The sequence below is a fragment of the Tauraco erythrolophus genome, chromosome 6 (assembly GCF_009769465.1).
Source record: "Tauraco erythrolophus isolate bTauEry1 chromosome 6, bTauEry1.pri, whole genome shotgun sequence".
Lineage (NCBI taxonomy): Eukaryota > Metazoa > Chordata > Aves > Musophagiformes > Musophagidae > Tauraco > Tauraco erythrolophus.
The window spans coordinates 34,007,411-34,026,751 of record NC_141470.1 but is presented as its reverse complement, the minus strand read 5'-3'; the positions used below and the strand labels follow the sequence as shown (position 1 = coordinate 34,026,751).

At 40.4% G+C, this 19,341-nt stretch overlaps 1 protein-coding gene across 1 annotated transcript in view; it reads left to right on the top strand.

Annotated features, from left to right (window-relative positions):
- Window positions 1–19,341, top strand: part of SMOC1 (SPARC related modular calcium binding 1) — a 129,833-nt gene that overhangs the window by 56,382 nt on the left and 54,110 nt on the right. The window contains exons 4-5 of the mRNA XM_086613612.1: window positions 4,591–4,690; window positions 6,836–6,883. Coding sequence (XP_086469738.1) covers window positions 4,591–4,690; window positions 6,836–6,883 — 148 coding nt within the window. The remainder of the gene's footprint in view (window positions 1–4,590; window positions 4,691–6,835; window positions 6,884–19,341) is intronic.

Sequence of the window (19,341 nt, the reverse complement as noted above, 5' to 3'; positions counted from 1 at the left end):
AGTCCCAAAGAAGCTCAAACTTAAGATACAGACTGATTCATAGCTCTAAAATTGTCTGTAAATGCAAGGCAGGCTTCTGACAATGGTCAGCTGACTTAGTCTAGCAGAAAGTATGGCAAGATCCAGGATCTGAGCAGTACAGCAAGACATTTAAACCAGAACAGAGGCATCACCACTTAGGGCAAATAGTCATCAGGCCGGTGTGCCGATTGCACCACTAACTCGGGTTCAGAGGACTTTTCTAGCTGAGCCTTGATGGCTTGAACAAAGGAAAGGCTTGATTAAAGAATTGCTGTGTGACACTGTAGCTTATGCTCACTGAGTCAGACCAGATGACTGTCCTGGTTTTGGCAATGACCTACTGGCTTGGAAGAAATTATTTGTCTGTTTGTACAGTGTTTACAAAGAGCACCTGCATGCAGCCAGGGTTTGGAGCCTTGCCTCATGTCGTGAGTGCGGGCAGTAGCTCTACTGCCTGCCCTCACCCTCAGCAGCGCGGGATGTGGTTTTTCCTTCTCTCATAGACATACTGCTTTGAATGTAGAAGGAATGTTTTTCTTCTCTTGTCCTCTCAGCCCTCCATTATGGAAGGAGCCAGGAAATGTCTGATCTGTGATGGGGTAGGAACTGGTTACCAAACTCTTCACCTGAATAGCAGTGAAAGGCTAGTGTGAGTGTCGCTGTTCCTGTGCTCAGCCCCGTGCTTGTCCAGGGTGCTCTCAAGCCTCTTACAGCAAACTTCTGTTTTCTATAACTCCATTGAGACTGGTTTCAGCCATCACAGAATTACTGTTTTGCCCCTGTTCTCTCCCTCATACATGTGCATGCAATTTCTCTCCCATTTCCAGTTTATGTTTCGGAAACAACTCCTTGATCCTGCTTTGTCAAATTGCTATAAAGGGATGCTGCTTCTTGCTTGTTGAGAAGCTTTGGACTGCTCAGGAATCTGATTCTAGCATTGCTGGTGAGATACAGAAGAAACCCAAACAGCAGCTTCTTTTTCCCTCAGGAAATTAAGATGCAGAGGAGTCTGCCAGTGACTATAGTTTTAATGTTTTCATATTGTAATGAACTTGATGAGAGCAGGTGTTTATTCATGCAGCCAGTGGCTAGTATGCTAGCTGCTATTTGATTTCACACATGGTAATGGCAGGGGGGGATAGAGGAGCTGCTTGTCACTCTTAATTTGGGCAATGGTGGCACAGCAATTTTTGTTGGGTTTGTCCCTCACGCTCTTTATCCTTCAGTTGAGGCACAGTTGAAATGGCCTATCTCTCACCCCTGAAAAATAGGAACAGTGTCCTCCTGCACGATCAGGGATTTGGGTGCTTGCAGGGCGTTAAACTGCAGTTTGAATTTTTTTTTTGAAAGTGTAGATATTAATGGAAGACTTCAAATGATTTGCAGGTTTTGTTTCTCTGATTCCCTGTTACATAACTTAAAATGTTCAGCTGTTGGACAAGTGTATGTTAATTTGAGATGTCAAACTATGTCTGTCATGTGCCTTTCCAGCAGTAAGGAGTGTTCTGTAGCTGCAGCTTGGTTAGCAATCAAGTTTGTTTTGTATGAAAAATTGATAATGCATTTTCTCTGACACAGCGCTTTGTTTTAGAAGACTGAGCCAAAAAAAGTCAAACATACTTTTTCGAACATGTATTTTGGTAAAGCCCAAATTACCTCAATAACTGGTGATTGGATCTGTGCAGTAAACAGATGTCATTTTTACACTATTACTCTTCTGATTGTAAAAGTACTTAAAAATCTTACTACTATGGAAGTAGGATTAGAATGAGGTTGAATTTCAGGTAGAAGGTTTAAATGGGATTTAGAAACAAACTCAAACTTAAGATCATTGGAAACCCATTGGAATAATTTAAAGTAAAAACCTGAATTTTTCAAGATTCCTTACTAAAGATGCTCTGGAATAGTTGACACTTTTTCAGAGTTTGTGTTTATACACAGTGCTTAGAAATAGTACTGGATCAGCTATTGCCTTTATATTTTTTCAATGCCATACCAGTGCTATGTAACTGATGAAAAGTATACCAGTGTTTTTTCCCATCCTTTAAGCTGCAAACTCTAGGCTGTAGGCCACTGTTGTTGTGACACCTAAATATGCTGAGACCTGGTCAGATATCATGTTGAAAGATAGCATCTCTCAACATGAAGATATTCAGGAAAGCCAACTGCAGTGATTATTGGTGTTTCTGAAGTGTCTGTTCTTCATGGGTAGCTGTATGGCCTTTAGGATAAGGGCTGAGATTTCATTGCTGCTGTTGTCTGTAGTAGGGAAGTCCTTTGGTGCTGCAGTAGAACATGTGGTTGTTGTGAAAGTGCTGTCAATCTGAGATTTATTTCTGTGTGTTTTTTTTTATGGCGGCAAGGGGAAGAAAGGGTCATGGAATACCAGTCTAAGGAAGATCAACATTCATTATCTAAGTTATTTACTTTTATGGATGTAATGTGCTTGGCTTGCATAAATAAGCGTATGTAATTGGTAGTTCTCCATTGAGATGAGTTGCATAATATGCTCTTAATTAGTGTATCTATCCTAAACTTATGTCAATACTTTTTTTCACTCCTCTATCATCTACTTTGTTATTTTCTGAAGGCTTGGCTGAAGGACTACTAAGCAACTCACACTTGAATTTTTTACATCCTGGGTACACTGCTTTTTTTTTCTGTTATGTAACATGGAATGATCTTGCCCTACAAATTCAAGACCTTATCCTGAAATGGGGCTTCATATCTGGGTAAGATTTTTGCAATAAATGCTCAGATGTAAAGGCAGCTTCTTGTGCTGTTGCGAAGTGTGTGTGATCCGCAAAGATAAACACTAAATACAGAAACCCAAGCAGTTCCATCACACTTGTCTTGAAGATGCAATTGATTAGATTAAGCAATAAGAAATATTTTGCAACTTGATTATTGCTATTTATATTCATAGTGCTTTTGAGTAATTTGCAATCAATTTTGTGATATATTGAGATAATAAAAAGAAAGTGCAGATAGCAGTGACAGTGACTTTAGTAACATGGGTACATGAGATTATTGTTGATTTTTGGCTGCTAAAAGTGAGTTTGCTTGAGGCAAAATGATTGCTTTGCACTTCAGTAAAACCCAAGATAAACACGTGGTGCTGTGTTATAATTGCTCTTAGATCATGTTTTATGTGATACTCAAAGCCTTTTAAAAAGGCTGTTGTTAAGACTGAACAAACTCCTCTACCTTAGGGAATTGGAGCCAGCTGTCAGCAAGGGGGAATGACTGTTCTAGTTCTGAATGATCTCTAATGAAGGGAACAGCACAAACACCCCATCAGTCTTCTGTATGGAAAAGACTGGAATGGCAAATTGGCTTCAATGAACTTGCTTGGAAAAAAAGACAATGGACAGAATTCAATATACAAATAAAATATAAAAAGGCAGTTTCTGAAGTGATCTCGTTTCATGGCTTTTTTCCAAAAATGTATTGAAGAAGCCATCTCTAGCTTATAGTAATGTAGGCATTTCTATACCATTTTAAGGTGTTGGAAGTGCTGATGTGCACACACAACCACAACTGCAAGTGTCTTTAGAATCCTAGAGAGAATTTTGGAAAAGGTTAGTATTTACAGATGTATGATGATCATTTACTTGTGACTGAAGGGAAATCATAAGGCATCCTGAATTTCATCCAAATGCTTGATCGGTCTGTTGAAAGTTGAGGCAAAGGCTGTAATTAGATTTATTAAGCTAGATGAAACTATAGTGCCACTGAACTAATATCTGCAGAGGTGTTGCTAAGACCCCTCTGCTAGATCTGGATTTATGTGTTCTCACTTTAGAGGTCCACATCTGAACTTGTCATTCTGGTGTCTTTCCATGGTGAAGGAAGGAAGTAGGCAAATCTAAATGTTCAGTTCAGATGTAGAGCTTTAAAGTTAAGCAAGATGAATCTTATGCTGTGTACCTTTTGGCTCATTAGCGTCTTTGTCAAATGTTCTAAAGTCCTTGTCAACACATGAAGAGTAAGCGTGTTGGATGTTGCTCCTACTGCCTAGGTTGACATAGTAACAGGAGAGAGCTTAAATCTATCTGGAGAGGGTTTGTTAACATAAGTCAGCATTACATTTTTCCAGCCATGTTTACTGAACAAAATACTCTTGAAACACCCACAGAATACTGTTCTCAAGCAGTGGCTGTGGAATTGGGCCAGGGTGGCTGTTCCTCATGCCAGCTGGGATGCAGTGGGACAACTATTTAATGGTAGATAGTAAATGGGATTTAGCAGAGGGTGGAATGAGGGGAGAGACAACTGCTGCATTCCTGAACTGAAGTGTTCTCAACTGATTACTTATAACATCTTTTGTCTTCTGAATTGTGGCTAAAGGAGCCAGAGTAGGAGAAATAACCTTTCTTTGGGAAGGGTGGTGAGGGAAGAAAGAAAAGATAATGATATCAAAGATACTTTTCTGTGTGACCTCCTCACTCTGAACGATGTGTTGGTGATGCATCTGGATTGGGGCTTCCACTAAGATGCTGTATTATAATAAAAGTGGTGAGTGATAGAATAAGAAATGAAATGCCTACTCTTTGTTTTATCAAACAGGTGCAGTGCCATACCTACACTGGATACTGCTGGTGTGTGACACCTGATGGCAAGCCTATTAGCGGCTCTTCTGTACAGAACAAAACTCCTGTATGTTCAGGTACTGTGGGAGTGGCTTCAACAAATACTAATTTGATAACTGAAGGGGGTTGGGAGGAACGTGTCCTGTTCAGAGCACTTAATCTTTTCAGGTGACTTAGCCAGTACCTGATCTAACACTGTGGTTGTGCTTGTATCTTCCTGTGTGCTTGTTGGCATTTGGAAGCTGCAAAGGAGTTGAACTGTGGCCTGTCTACCCTGCAGTTAGAGTGCAGATACTCCTGCAAAGTTCCATGAGAAAAACCACCGATGTAACAGCCTGTGGTAGCCAGGGCAAGAGTCAGTGTTGCTGTGTACACCAAAACCAGAGATTCCCCTAACAGATAGGCTAACTTTTTTCCATGAGTGGTAGTTTAAAGAAGTGGTTCTTGGGCTGTGTTGAATGGGCCATGGAGTCATTTTGCCTGCAGAGTGACTTCAGTTAAAAGTTTGATAAGGTCGTTCTGTGTGAAACGGGACATTGTTGACTACTAGCCCCCAAGTCTGGGCTCCTGCTGTTTTGGGTCTTCTGGTCATGTTGCTCAGTTCCAGGATCTCCGTGTTTGTGTCATGGGGCTGGATAGCACTGGGCTTATACCACAGGTCACAAGAAGGAGGTCCAGAGCCAGGCTGTTAGTCATGGGTTTAAGTGATGTGCTTCTGGGCTCTCAGCCTGACACTGCTCTGTTGCCCTATGGTTTATTGGGCCCAAATCCATCATTTTCTGTACTTAGAACAGAGTGGTGATTTTTTTTTTTCTCTCCACCATTCAATATGATAGCCTATGGCTTATAATGGGATGAGATTGGGCTCTAGTTTTTCATGTTATCCTGCAGTGTTCGCCCATTAGATGCAAGCATGATAGCAATCAAGCTTCTGTTTTTTTAAGATCTTTCTCACCTTATTCAGTGTCCTCTTGGCTGTAGGGTGTTTTGTGGTAATAAGCACACAGTGGCTTGCATGAGGATTTGAGTTGAGTGGGAGAATTGTCTGGGAACCAGCAAGTCAATGTAGCTTGAGGGGATGGTTAGTGTTTCACAGGTATGTGGAAAGAAAATAAGATTAATATCCTGTTAATATCAGTGTATGGTTTTGGTAGGGTATGTTTGAGTTTTGCTGATCTGTTCATTCAGTCTTGAGCTGTTTATAAAATTGTGTTACCAGGAAAGTAAATTCATGGTGTATTGTAGGACACACACGTTAGGTCTATGATGACTAATAGCGGGTATGTGCTTCCTACTTGTAATTCAGCAGTAGATCTGGGATGAACTGATCTGCAAGTGAAAGTGCTTGGGCAATAGCGTTTACATTTAGAGTTTATCTTGACCAGACTCTTGGGCTGGTCAGAGCTGCCTCCTTTGGAGCTAACTTTTTTGATCCATGTTTCCTGGAGGATCAGTAATCACTGGAACTGTTTAGTAATGGTGCACAGAAGAATCAGTTTCCTGGGAATAAAGCTATTAAAAAAAAGCTTTTCATAGTTTTTTATACACTTTGGTAATGGATTTGTTCAAACAGCTTGTATCATCAGTTCAAGTTTTAGTAGAAAACTGTGGTGAAGTACAAGAGCAAACTGCAGAAACAAGTGTAGAATCACATATTATGTGAAGATATAAGTTATATTAAAAAACCCAAGATGTGTTCTATTTAAGTACATGCTGGATCTTATTCAGTGTCCCTTTTCAAACAGCTGGGGATGTTCAGGGGTTGGTTGAAATCCATTTTCTGCAAATTGTCCTACTTAATCCTTTTCCTTTAGAATACTGCCCCTTGCATTCCCTGCACACTCTCCCCACCTGTTTTTGATTTGTTCTTCCTGACATTTGCAAATGAGAGAAGTGACTCTTATTGATCTTTCCTCTTGCCCTTGGATTTATTCCAGGTTTCTTACTAGCATACTACTCTGAGTTCTTTTAAATCACTGGGTTCAGCTACTAAAGTTTTCTTCTTTACTCTCATCCTGATTTAACATCTTAACACATAAAACTTCCTTACACTATCTCAGTTGGTTGAAGCTGCAGGCTCTCTGAATCCGAAACTGAGTTGTTGGCAAATAAAATGGACACTTTGTGGGTTGAAATATTGACTGTATTAACATGACATTACATGTTCTGTATGATCGTGCAGCATCTAAATAAATGACGCTTTTCTTTTTCCTCCCCTTTAGGTTCTGTAACTGATAAACCATCAAGCCAGGGTAATTCAGGGAGGAAAGGTGAGTGAAGTCCTGTGCTTTAGCAACTTGTTCTGTAATAGCAGGTGCCCAGCCAAGTCTGAGATAATTCAGAACCTGGGTTCCTAACCAGCTCAGTGTGCAGGAAGCTTATGTGCCTTTAGACCTCTCCCTTCAGTAGGAGGAATAAGATGACAGTCTGACTGTGCATCACCCTGCAGAGTAGAAAATGGTGTGCTCTGCTCTGTGTTTTTCAGCTGAGAAGTAGTATATGAAAGCAGAGCTTCCCAAAGGGGCAGCTGGTGCAGAAAAACCTCTGCTTGTTCACCTTGAAGTTAACTACTGAGCATTTCTCAGTAAAATCCCTAGAGATTAGGAAGGCTATCAATATGACTAGTAGACTGAGAGTCAGGAGTGTCAATGTAATGGTTGTGATTTTATGTGCATCGAAAGGTGGATTTTTTTTAACAGAGCATAAAACCCTCTGGCCGGCTGGAGCAGCGCTGGATTAAACCCTAGCTGTGCTTGGAAACCTCCCTCTTGTGCATTAGGCATTGGTCCTCCTTTACGTTTCTTTTTTCAGTCCTTGCTTTTCCGAAGCAAGGCACTAGATGCGTCGTTGTTGTCTCTCTCTGGAGTGTGTTTGTAGCCATTCTCTATGTCCTCTGATTTACATTCATTGAAATAGTCTTGGGAGGGATGACCACTGAAGTATACATTGATGTGCAGTCAAGTTTGTCTTTAGGCCTTCTCCACACTCTAATTTTCAACCCTTCTCCCCTCCACCACTCATTTAGTCAGTCAACTTTTGTCTCCTTGCTAGAGGAAAAGAGTGCTGAATACGTCCTCACTCCTGCTGGTGAGAATGAAGGCTGTTTCCTGGGAGAACTTCCTGTTTTGGGTATCTGAACCAGGATTTTTACTGCTAACTCTCTAAACCAATTATTCCTGACACTTCAAAACACAGGAAAATGCTTACCTTGATGCCAACACTTTAATTTGAATAACATCTTCCGTGCTGAGACTGTCAATCCAGTCCTGAAAACACTTAACAGGAATTATAGATTGCTATGTTCAGAGTAGTGATGCATTTTGAGCATATCTGCTCTCCAGCATATTGGTTGTGTATAGTAGCTTAGGAAAAGACAGGGAGAAGGAAAATGCAAGGAAAACTACCTAGTTAAGACTGAATGCTGAATCCTGCTTCATATTTTAGATGAGGATATGTCTGTAAACCTGTAATTACATGTTAATGTATAATTGGCACCTGAATGCATTGTTATCATTCTGTGATATGCAATCATTGCTAGTCTAGCCTGAAGTACAAGCAAATCAAGTAGCTCTTGAAATCTGCGTTATTTTTGAGTGGGTGGTGTTGGTAGGCTTCCTACCTGAGTAGTCCTAGTCTATTCTTCCTGAACTGGAAGCAGCTGATGTTGGATTTCATAAGAAACAGGAGCAAAAGAGAAAAAAATCTGAACTTGTTTTTCCTTCTTCACTCTCTTTATTAACTCAGAGGCTAGAGCACACAGAGAACTATAAATGAAATGGATTAATCTAAAATTTGTAATATAAATTGCTTCTCCTTGGTGCTGCCTGTGGCATCCTGTGTCAATAATGGTACACTTTGTCATGTGGCTGCAGAAACATCCTATGCAGTAGCTGTCAAAAAAAGGAAAATGTTTCCCTTTGGCCAGGATACTTCAGGTAATTGTGTAAACTTCCTGTTCCCTCCAGTTCTGAATCTGTTCAGATCTGTTAAAAGCCCCCACACAAGCCACGTTGGCCTTTCTCCATCATGTCAAAAATACGTGTGAGCAATTATTAAATAGGGCTTTTAAAATCAAGAGGGCTTTTAGAAGCTGAAATAATTTGATTTAAAATTTGATTGACTTAGCATTACTTTTTTATCTAATCTAAAAATGAATTTTGCTTTCTTATCAGTTTTTTTCTTGACCTGTTACCTTGATTCAAAATTCCTGTATTGGATCCTGTTGTAAGGAAGTTAGAACCAAGAACAACCTGACTTCCTTGAAGCAAGGTGGTTGCCAGGAGGTCTGGCTTCTCTGAAGACTGGTGGCTAGCCAGTGTGCATATGACCATCCATTCTAGCTGAGTGTTCAGACTTTCTGCAAAGATTACAAGAAGGGCAGGATGAGGAGGGATTCAGCAGGAACTGGGTCAGTGATGACCTTCCTGTTGTAGAGGCACATCTTGGAAACTTCTGACATCACTTTGGGCACCTGCCATCTGACACGGGAGCTTTTGGACTTTTCTCATTGCACGGCAGACTCCTCTCTCCATCCCTGGGTGGGGATCTCTGAGTCAAAGAGCATTATCTGGCACAGAATAGGCACTCTTAGGAGGAAAGGGAATAGCTAAGACTCTCAAAAGTGATTTCTTTTGTCTCATTCATGCAGGAATGTAAAATATGGAGCTAATAAACTTTATGTGATGCTGGTGCCTTTCAAGTCTTCAGGGCAAAACAGTTTTTTGGATGGAGGCTGCACTGCCTTAGAAACAGTGCAGATGGGTAGGCTTAAGCTGTTAGGTAATAAATGAAAAGGAAGACTTTATTGGCATATTAGCTCTCCTTTAGAAGAGGCAAATTAATGTCGGAAGGAGAAAAGGGCTGGTTATCAATAATAACTCTCATTCTTGAAATGCTTTGGCCTTTTTTCCATCCTATTTAGCCTTGATTTCTGAGAATCAATAGGTATGACGGAGTTACCACAAAATGTGAGATAACATGCGATTCCACTCACAGGCGCTCTCACTACTGATGAGAAGAAAATGAAACAGCTTTATGGTCACATGGCTTGGCATGTAGTTCTAGAAGCAGCTCTGTGGAGCTTTCTGCAGAGAACAGGCAAGAGTGCTGGCAAGAAATCCTTTTTATTTTTAAATCCCATGGTCTGGTTGCCCATGTTTACATTGCTGCTACTGCTGTATGATGCAATGCCAGTTACTCATACAATTTGCCCTGTAAGGTAATTTAAATCAAATTAAATTGGCACCAAACTTAAACTTTAAAATAGAACATATTGATTTGTTCTGCATCTGAGAAGTGCTCTGTTGCTAGAAGGCAGAGCAGACCTGGGCCTGGGGAGACAGAGGCATGCTGGTATGAGGTAGAATTGAAAGCCAGGTTCTCCAGGACATGCTTGGTGTGTGGACTTTGCAGCTCAGACATTTACCACTGTTCTTTCTATGCTGAATTCAGCCTGCAAGCTAAGAACAAGTTTCCAGGACCTTTTTCAGGGAATGCAGTTATTCTTGAGTGAGATTAGGATTTCCAGAACCTGCGGATTTTTGTTGCTGGCTGTTCCTTATTCTGGCTTGTTACTTGTACAATCCTTTCTCGTTAAGGAGCTTCTTGCATTAATTTACTTCAGTTGCTGCTTAGTTTGAAAGGCCTGAGAAACTTGAAAGATGCATGCTGTCCTGTAGAAGGCATCCCCCTCCCACTGGGAGGTTGTTAATATTTTAAGAAGCAGTGAAAGGCATCCTTAGAGCCAACATGACTGGATTTCTTCCCTGCCTAAAGAATGCAGAACACTCCTGTCCAGCCAAAGGGAAATCGTGCCACACATATGAAACAAAACAAACCAAAACTTTATTTTCTTTATCTGAGGAACACTGAGGTTTTAGGAGCTCAAAGCTACAGATCTGACATTGCAGCCATGAGTAGGGTCTTTTGCAGTCACCAAGCAGGTTTTAATAAGTAGGCTGGTCAAGAGACAGAGGGATATAAAAAGCAGCCATGTTATTGCTTGTCTCCATAAAGTCCCTTAGTCTTCCTTCTTAAAACTGAAAATAATGAATTAAAAGTGAAGAGATTGGAAATGAGTGAAGAAAAAAGATCCAAGTGGGCATACTGGTTCTTTAGAAGTTAACTGTTCTGGGCACTGTGTGAGAGGTGTTGATACCTTTTTTAAACCAACTGAATGAAGGAAATGGGAAAGGAGGCTTGGTTCTATAATCTGAGATTAAAAGATGATGCAAGTACAGGGTAAATATGGGCTAGATAAATTGTCAGTATCAATCATGAGTCTTGCATGGTATGAACTCCCTTTTCTCTTAAAGTTTCTTGCAATGCATAAAGTTCCAGGCCTGTTTTGACTTGCTTTGTTTCCCTATTGCAAAAGTCAGCAATAGTATCTGCAATTCCCTCAACCTGGGGCAGGTACAGTGATGTTGGTGAAATGTAAACTCTGATGGCCCCAAGAAGGCAAAACTTGGGTTGAGCTCGTTTTACTGTCCTACATCTAGACATGGCTCTTGCATGGAGTTGCGAAAAGCTTTGCCCAATGAGTTTGCAGCCTACGAGAGAACACTGAAGCAATTTGAGGACCTAAGATGAACAACTTAAAATTCCTGTCAATTAAAAATCTGGAATTGAGTTGCTTTTTGTGGGTTCAACTGTGAGAAATGGACTTAAAGGCAGGCTTCATTGCAGGCAAATTCTCCACTGCAGTTGTGGGCAAGTTGGTCCATTCTGTGGCTCTCTTCCTGCTGGTTTCCAAGAGTCTTACCTCTAGAAAACATTAATGGCCTAGTTGTGCACCCAGTAGACTGATCAATTTGAATCAGTAATGAGCCATTAGTCTGAGTCACTAATTAGACTGAGCAGTAAAGGTTGAGCACTCTCCTCAGGCAAACCCAAGTGGAGGAAGGCTTGTGCTGATGTAAATAAATGAAACCGTTTGTACATGGAGACCTGGAACCTTTCTCTGCTGTTGGTAAGGAGTCAGGTGCAGCTGGCACTAATTCTGCTATCTGCTCATAGGGAGGGGACCACACTGCCTCCACAAGTGGTGAGTAAATCTCAGAAGACAGATAATATCTCGACCAAAACGTCAAGTTGAAATGTGATCAAAACCTGAGACTGGGACTTTAGTCTTTACTTTCTCTAGTTTTTTCTGGATTCAACCAGGTACTGATCAAATCTGAAACAAAGCTGTGTTACTACACAAACCAATCTTCAAGTACCTAATTATTCCTGCCTCTCCAAACTCAAATACTGAGAAAATGCTTTGTGATGTCTTTAGCAGCTTGTGGAGGATACAGGAAAGATAGAGAAATATTGTATGGCCTTCATCACTAAAGTGAAAGAAATACAAGTTTACTGGGGCAGTATGAAGCTAAGTGATGGTTCTAGCTGGTGAACACCATCTTACGATGAATTTCTTCAAGAACATTAGCAGGTACTAAGTCTGCAGTGCTACCCAAACAATTCTTCTGGATCCCTTATGTTACATATTTACTTTTAAATAAATAACATTCTACTTTATAAGCCTGGATGAAGGAGAATTTTCATGCAAAAATTGCTTTCTGAACTGTTTAACTTTGTCACGTAGTATTCCTAGACAAGGCTGACATGTTTGTCAGGTCTTTTCTGAGTAGAACATACGTGCGTACACAAAGTGTGCACATACAATTTAATGCTACGTGTGTAGTGTAGCTATGTGGAAAGTCAGGCCATGCTATGCATATACAGTAAGTCTCCTTCCTGAAAGCAGCAGACTTGCTGTGCATGTGCTACATGGATGCTCCATGTCTTCTGCATGTGCAAAAGCTTGCTTTGTCCTGCCACACACTGATGGTGACAGTTTCTCAGTCTACCCTGGTAAAATTTAACAAGAGGCAGGAAATGTCTGGGAGAAATATAAAGGTGTGCTGCATTTCATGAAATTGAGATAGAAACTCAGGTGGCGGAGAAGTAACTGGGAGAGATCAGTGCAACAAAAACACTGTCCTGCAAAGGCCTGAGTGGGCTGTGAAAAAAAATTTCTGTAGATGGAATTTGTAGCACATAAGACTTTGTTTAGCTCATATTTATGTTTCTGATCAAACTTAGAGGTGGAATTGAAGTTTGTTTCTGTGTTATAAAAATAGTTCTGTAAAAAATACTGTTACTTTAGTCAGTAGGTTTGCCAGTTCATAGATATTCAGAACTCAGTCTGCTTCCTATTGCTATCCATATACCGTACACAATTATGAAATTGTTTATTAAATTCCAGTTAAATGTAATTGTAGAAAGCAAGTGAATTTCACAGATATGGCAGACTGTAGTTTGTTAATATTACAGATTTTATAAGATAGAGAGAACCAGCTTTTAACTGGGATTTGTGATCATTTTTTGTGAGAACAGAGGAAATGTAATTTTGCAATACTGTGCATACTGGATTGCTTTTCGAGAGTGGAGCTCTGTTTTAAGAAACGCTTAGATATATCGCATAAATCAAACAGATTTTTGAAATATTAAAGTCTAGAAGAAAAACTCAACCTCAAATTTGCTACATAAACAGTAGAATTAAAAACAATCCTTTTGCATCCCCACATCTCTGACTTGTCTGAAATTGTTTAGTTTTCATCAAGACATTTTTTTGTGAGCCTTGGAACATATGTATCAAATTTGAAGCTGAAGAAACTTTCATTGGCAAGTTTAAACAGAAAGCAAATTCTGTTTTAAAGTATATTTTGTTTTATTTAATTCAAGAATTCTGCTTTCATCTATAAAGCAACAGTTCTAATCGGTAGGTTAGTCTATATAATAAGACTTAATAAAATTGTAGTTTACAAGTGTTGTTATAGCAATCTACAGACTACTTATGTCTGTAATGTCTTAAGGACAGCTGTAAAGGTTTTTAAATGATTAAGTCATGGTATTGAGCAGCCTGGTGAGTAGATCTAATAAGCAGACTAATAATTGATTAAGCAACATCTGTTAAGGTATTATTAACTGTTTATGTGCTATACATGGATTTCTGGTGTCTGACCAATTACAGCTTGCAGAGAAATGGAATAGTTCTGGGGTCTGTGGGTTGGTTTTGTTGTTTAAATACTTCTTAGCTATGTGGCCTCAACACCTTTTCTTTTTTGAAGAGTTGTTAAACAAATTCTTCCCATGCTCTTCATCTGAATCAGCACACCAAGATGTTGTACTATTACCCTAGGTATTTCTCTAGATCCTTTAAAACAGCATCATTGTAACTTAGAAATTAATAGTCCTAGACTTGTCTTCTATAGTTGTTTCTTGAAAATAAATCTGAGGATAAATTGGAGAAATTGCTGGGTTTGCAGATAAGTGAAGCTACAAGTTATTTTCTTGCACCAGCCTAACATGACCCTACTTTGTTTGAGTATTTGCATCCTGCGGAAGAATCTAGACATCTGAATGTTAGTGTTACTGTCTTTCAAGTCAATGTAATGCACCAGGACATTTATTTTGTGGTGGGTGCAGGGGTTGAGTTGAGGGACTGGAAGTACTTTCCTTCCAACTCCTTTGCCCCATGAGCTCTGTCAAGGCTTCTCTATAAGAGAAATAAACTATGAAATTGTGCTGGGAAGACTTGAATGCATGCAGAGCATGTGTGCTTGTAAATAAGATGGGGGAAGCTGGAGAGACAACCACAATGTTTGTTCAAGTTCCTGAAATGGTACCTATGAGAATTAAAGCTTCTTGAGAACATATCTAGCTGGAATAATAGCTTCCCTCCATGTGCTTATCTGGGCTTTTGTTTTATGTTGAAAGCAAGGGAGGTGTACTGCAAAATGCTTTGATAAAAGGCTAGGGATAGGAGAAGTCTTCCTGACAGACTGAATTTCTCTGGGTTGTGTCCGTGTCTTTTATTACATGTCACTGTGCTGAGCTTGGTGCTCAGATTCTGATGGGACCTTTAGGTGTTGCAGCAAAGCATTTCTCAAGTGTAGAGACTTGACAGGCTACATCTTGACTGTTCAGCTGCTCACAAATACACCTTTAAATGATGATGGATCTTAAGATCAGTTGTCTTGGGCTCATTTTGAACAGTTAATCTGTAGATGTCTGGCACTCTAACTTTGAGGAATGACCTTTTTCTTGAAATAAAAATATTTTAATTTTGAGAATGCAGTGTCACTTGCACCCTGTGTACGTTTGAGATGTGCTTTGTTTTGTACATACGGATTCCTTCTGAAGCATGTTAGTTCCCTTCTGAAGGTTCTTCCAGCACTATTCAATTATGCTGCCTATCTGCCTCGCTCTATTCCTCTCCATTTCTTCCTTCATAGAAAAACTACTCCTCCAGTTTCATAGTCAAATAGAATATCATCTTTAGACTAAATTCGAATCCTGAGGTGAACTAGATGGGGTGATATAGTTAGAGAGCAGAGTTGTGCTCACTCACTAAAGCTCTGAATATCTGCTCTTAATGATCGGAGGCAGGAGGGAGGTGTGGACCTGAAAAAAACAAGCAGCTAAAAAAATATAGTCAAGTTTTTTCCCCCTTCCCTCATTTGCACACATGCAATACAGACGTAGCAGTGAGGTATCCATTCTTTTTGCCTGCAAGGAAATGAAAAGGTGTATTGTAAGCCCAAGACTAGTCTGTTTGTCAGCCAGGAATTAGTTCTCTAAAGGAGAAAGGGAGAGGGGCTGATGAGAGAAGAGACTGGGCAGAGGGAGGCGGGAGCTGGAAGGGGGAAAGTACACTTTGAGATAGGTTCAATGCACATGGCTAGAGATGGAAGGGGTCTTGTGCTTCCTCAGCATGCAGGTGTTGGGAGAAAGGAAGGGAGCACATGTTCTTATACACGGGCGTGTGTCTGGGGGAGCAGGGTCAAAAATTTAGACTATTTACTTAATCCCTTGGAACAGCTTTTTTCTCTTCTGTTTTCTTTGTGTTTAACAGACTGCTTTACAGGGGACATGTGTGGTAATTAACACATGCAGCTGTAGGGCTTCAGCCATATGTCTGAATTTCAAATGGCCATTGATCTGGGAAGTTTGCTGCTGTCTCCATCCCCCACTTATAGGCCGTATTCCTTGAAGATGTGGGGGAATTTATAGAGTCTTTACCTTGAAGAGACCAGAGCTAGAAGGAGAGGAGTGAAAGGGAATGTGTGTGATGTCGAGGACAGAGGGAAGAGAGACTGTGAGATGCCAATCACACGCTTCATGCCCCTTGCCCCAGGCCACTGTATAGTTCAAGTAGCTTCTAAAACATTCCCAAAGCTAGGGATCTGATCATTACTCATATGAAGCTTGAATAACAATTGTTAATTTTTTCCTCGTTCAGCAGTCTGAGATCAGAATCACAATGTCCTTGTGGGCTTTTCAGATGTGCTTTCCTTTCCACAGCTGTAGGTACCTGGCCTCTTACACAGCCTAGAAGTGGCGAGATGGAGTTGATTGTGGTCTATAGGCAGCCTTTTGGGAGAGGCAGTCAAGTAGCAGGGGGGTTGTGTTGAGAGGGAACAGAGAACACTTCACATCAAAGCAGAGGCTCCTGAACGAAGGCGTGATATATTGTAGGTAGAATCAAACCAAAGAGGCTAAACTAAACAATCATATGGTGGTTGTTGCTTTTGCCAGCTTCTCAGGCAGCTGTTGACAGTGCTATAGAGCTTTCTGCAAACTTCTCTCCAAGTTTGGGGCAATGTCAAGTGCTAAAATCTTGCTATTAGATATGGTCTCTTTAAGTTAAATATTTCTTTGTGTGGAAACTTTTTTGCTTCCTGTTTTATTTCAAATGTCATTCAAGGCAGTGAGCCAAATGGAAGATGGTTGAAAATTAAGATACTGTGGTTTAAACTCCTGCAGTACCTATCATACTTCTAGTTCTTACAGGGCAAGATAAAAATGTATTCTTCCAAGTAGGAAGCTATAAAAAAGTACACCTCTCTTCCTCTGCTCCCCCTCCTTCAGTCTATTTTTAAACTTTTTCAATGCTGGCCATTGCTGATTCATTGATCTCATCACTCACTTCACAGTGTAACATTGACACTTTGGAGGTGTTTCTGCTCTGGAAAAAACCTCAATAAACATTCCTAATAGTGTGTATTCCAACTCTTGCTGAAGGGGGACTGTGATTTACCTAGTCTTTATAATATTGCTGTTCTGTTTTTCTGTGTTTTGTCTGTCCTCTCCACTTTCCCTGTGAAGCTTAGTGCCCAGCCTGTCTGGAACAGCCATGTACCATACTTTCTCTTCTGCCTCACCTCCCTGTATTACTATGAACAGCACTCCTTCTTGGGACAAGATAGCCTAACATTCCTCCTATGGATTGGCATCACCTTCTCTCAATTTTGTTTTATCCTGTATTGATATGCACTTGGATAAAAATTGTTACACAGATGCAGGACCTAATTCTTCTGTATTCGCTGTTTATTACAGCTCTTTTATTTCCTTTCAATTGTTTATCTCCCTGAAGAATAAGGTTATTCCTATTCTTCCTCTCTTCTTCATTACCTCCATCCTTTTCTCTAGAGAAAAAGGGAAGTGCTGGATTTATAGCCTTGTAATTGCTGGGTTGTATTTACCACAGCAAGACTTTTCTATACCAGTTAACCCGAGAAGGTGTCTGCTGGTCAAAATGAGCCTTAGAGACTCAGTTTTGGAACTGAGTGGCATCCCCACACACAGCTTCCATTGTCCGTTAAGAAATATGTCATGATTCTTCAGCAAGCATCAGGTAGTCATGATTTTTGGTAGCAGGTAGTTTGTGATACTATGTGTTATCACCAGTCCCAAAGCTATGCAGTTGCCTTTGTTCTTTTAGCTATCCCTTCATTTCTCCTTGGGTGTGTGTCTCGGTAGAGAGAGGTGACATTAGACTTTTGAAGGACAACTAAGTATGCAGCTGCATGAAAAATATTCTTTACTTCCATAGGGAACCTCTTTCTGCAGTCTGAGTTCTTTAGGTCTGAAGGTTTTCTGATAGCCTTCCTATGTGTCGCTGTAGATGAGCTTTTTATGCCACTGAAATTGGTGCTGGTATATAAGGAAAATAGCCATGCTCAGAGGTGGCCGAAAGTTCTTGTCTTTAGCCATGCAGAACACTGCTAGAAGCTGTGAAGCATCAGTCTGCTATAACAGGCAAGCTGAGATCCTGTCTGAAAACTTACCAGATGACTGAAGCAGAGCCTGGAAACTGAGCTGAGGTTGAGGAATAAGAAGTAGAGCAAAGTTCACAGCAAGCAGGTGAACTAGTGTTTTTCCACCATGCTGGCGTGGCTAGTGAGGATGGGCTCGCAACTTATGTGCTTCAGAATGCTATATTCTGAAGTGATCTGCTGTGAAATAAACAGGTTGACATGTAAGTCTATGGCATCTACATGTAGCATTTCTAGGCAAGCTGTACAGTGGGGCCAATGGACTCTAGGCCAAAGAGGGATTTTAGTGTTGTCCCTGCTGCTGTCTAGCTGATTTCATGAGGTATATGAAAAACACAAAGGAGGATGAATTCTGACACTGTGGGATTGGAAACATGCTAGTTTTTCAAGATAAAATCATAGTTTGTACAGTCATTAAGAAATTATTTTTTGATTGTTATCTCAGTAGGGCGGCAAGAACAGCAGCAGGATAGAAAAGATGCTGCAATACCAGGGGAAAAACTGCCTTCTTCCAAAGAATTACGACACTTTGCCTGTGAGGAAAGGGAGGAACTCAGCTCAAAGAGAGAAATGGTCAAATCTGATACAGTGGAAATGGTAGATTAACAAAAATATATATAACTTGCATCTTAGCAGCTCCCTCAAGAGCCTTTGAATGGATGATAAGCAGATTCTTTTAAATTTTATTTATTTTTTTAATTTGTCCTGACAATTTGAGCCACTCTGAGAGTGAATTGAAGGTTCTAACTTAAATCAAGACAATTAAAACCATTGCCAAGTTAGTTGCCATTCTCTTTGAGGCAGGGCCATAACTGAAGGAGTTAAGGCTTGGTTCTGTAGATCAGGGCTGATGACAACAGGGTATATTTCTAAGTCATAGGATGCCACGTGATTTCTGTCTAGCTTCACAAATGAAACTGCTGTGGAGAGTGTTGGGGGAGGGTGGGAATAACAAGTCTCTGAAGATGGTGAGGGGCCGGGGGAACAATGCCTTCACAGCTTGAGAGTGATTCCACTTGGATCAAAACAAAGCTTTTTGTGCAACTGTAAGCTGGAGATGATCTCAAACTACCCTGACCTTGATTACCTGCTTCTCCTTTTTAGCAGATAAGGTTCAAATCTGGCCTTAGGCGTTTATTTTTCCCATTACTTCCAAATCTTTGAAGAGACGTGTTTTGCCTTTTAGATAGGAATGTGACTGTGGAGTCTGAAAATTATAAAACTTTATAAGGTAAACCTATGTGCAATGACAGGTCTTCTCCATTCAGGTTTCCTTGTGTTTGACCTTAGAAATGTTCTATTAACCAAAAAAAAAAAATCTGATCATCCGCTTCTCTGCCCATCTCTTACAAACAAATTGGTTCGATAGAAAAATGATCTCTGTGTTGGACGTTGGCCCAAAAATGAACTTGAAAATTCTAGTAAAGTTCAAAACAGCAAGACTGTGTGCAGGTTCCTTGTTCTGAACTGCTTCTGTATTCAGGCTACTTGAGAGATATCGCTGCTTCTTGTCCAAAACTCCAAGCCTGCAAAATCGGTTAAGACTGCAGTTTACTGTTCACAAGTTGGAGGAAAAACTGGCTGAGAACCAAGAAATCTTATTTCAGTTTTCAAGTTTTTGA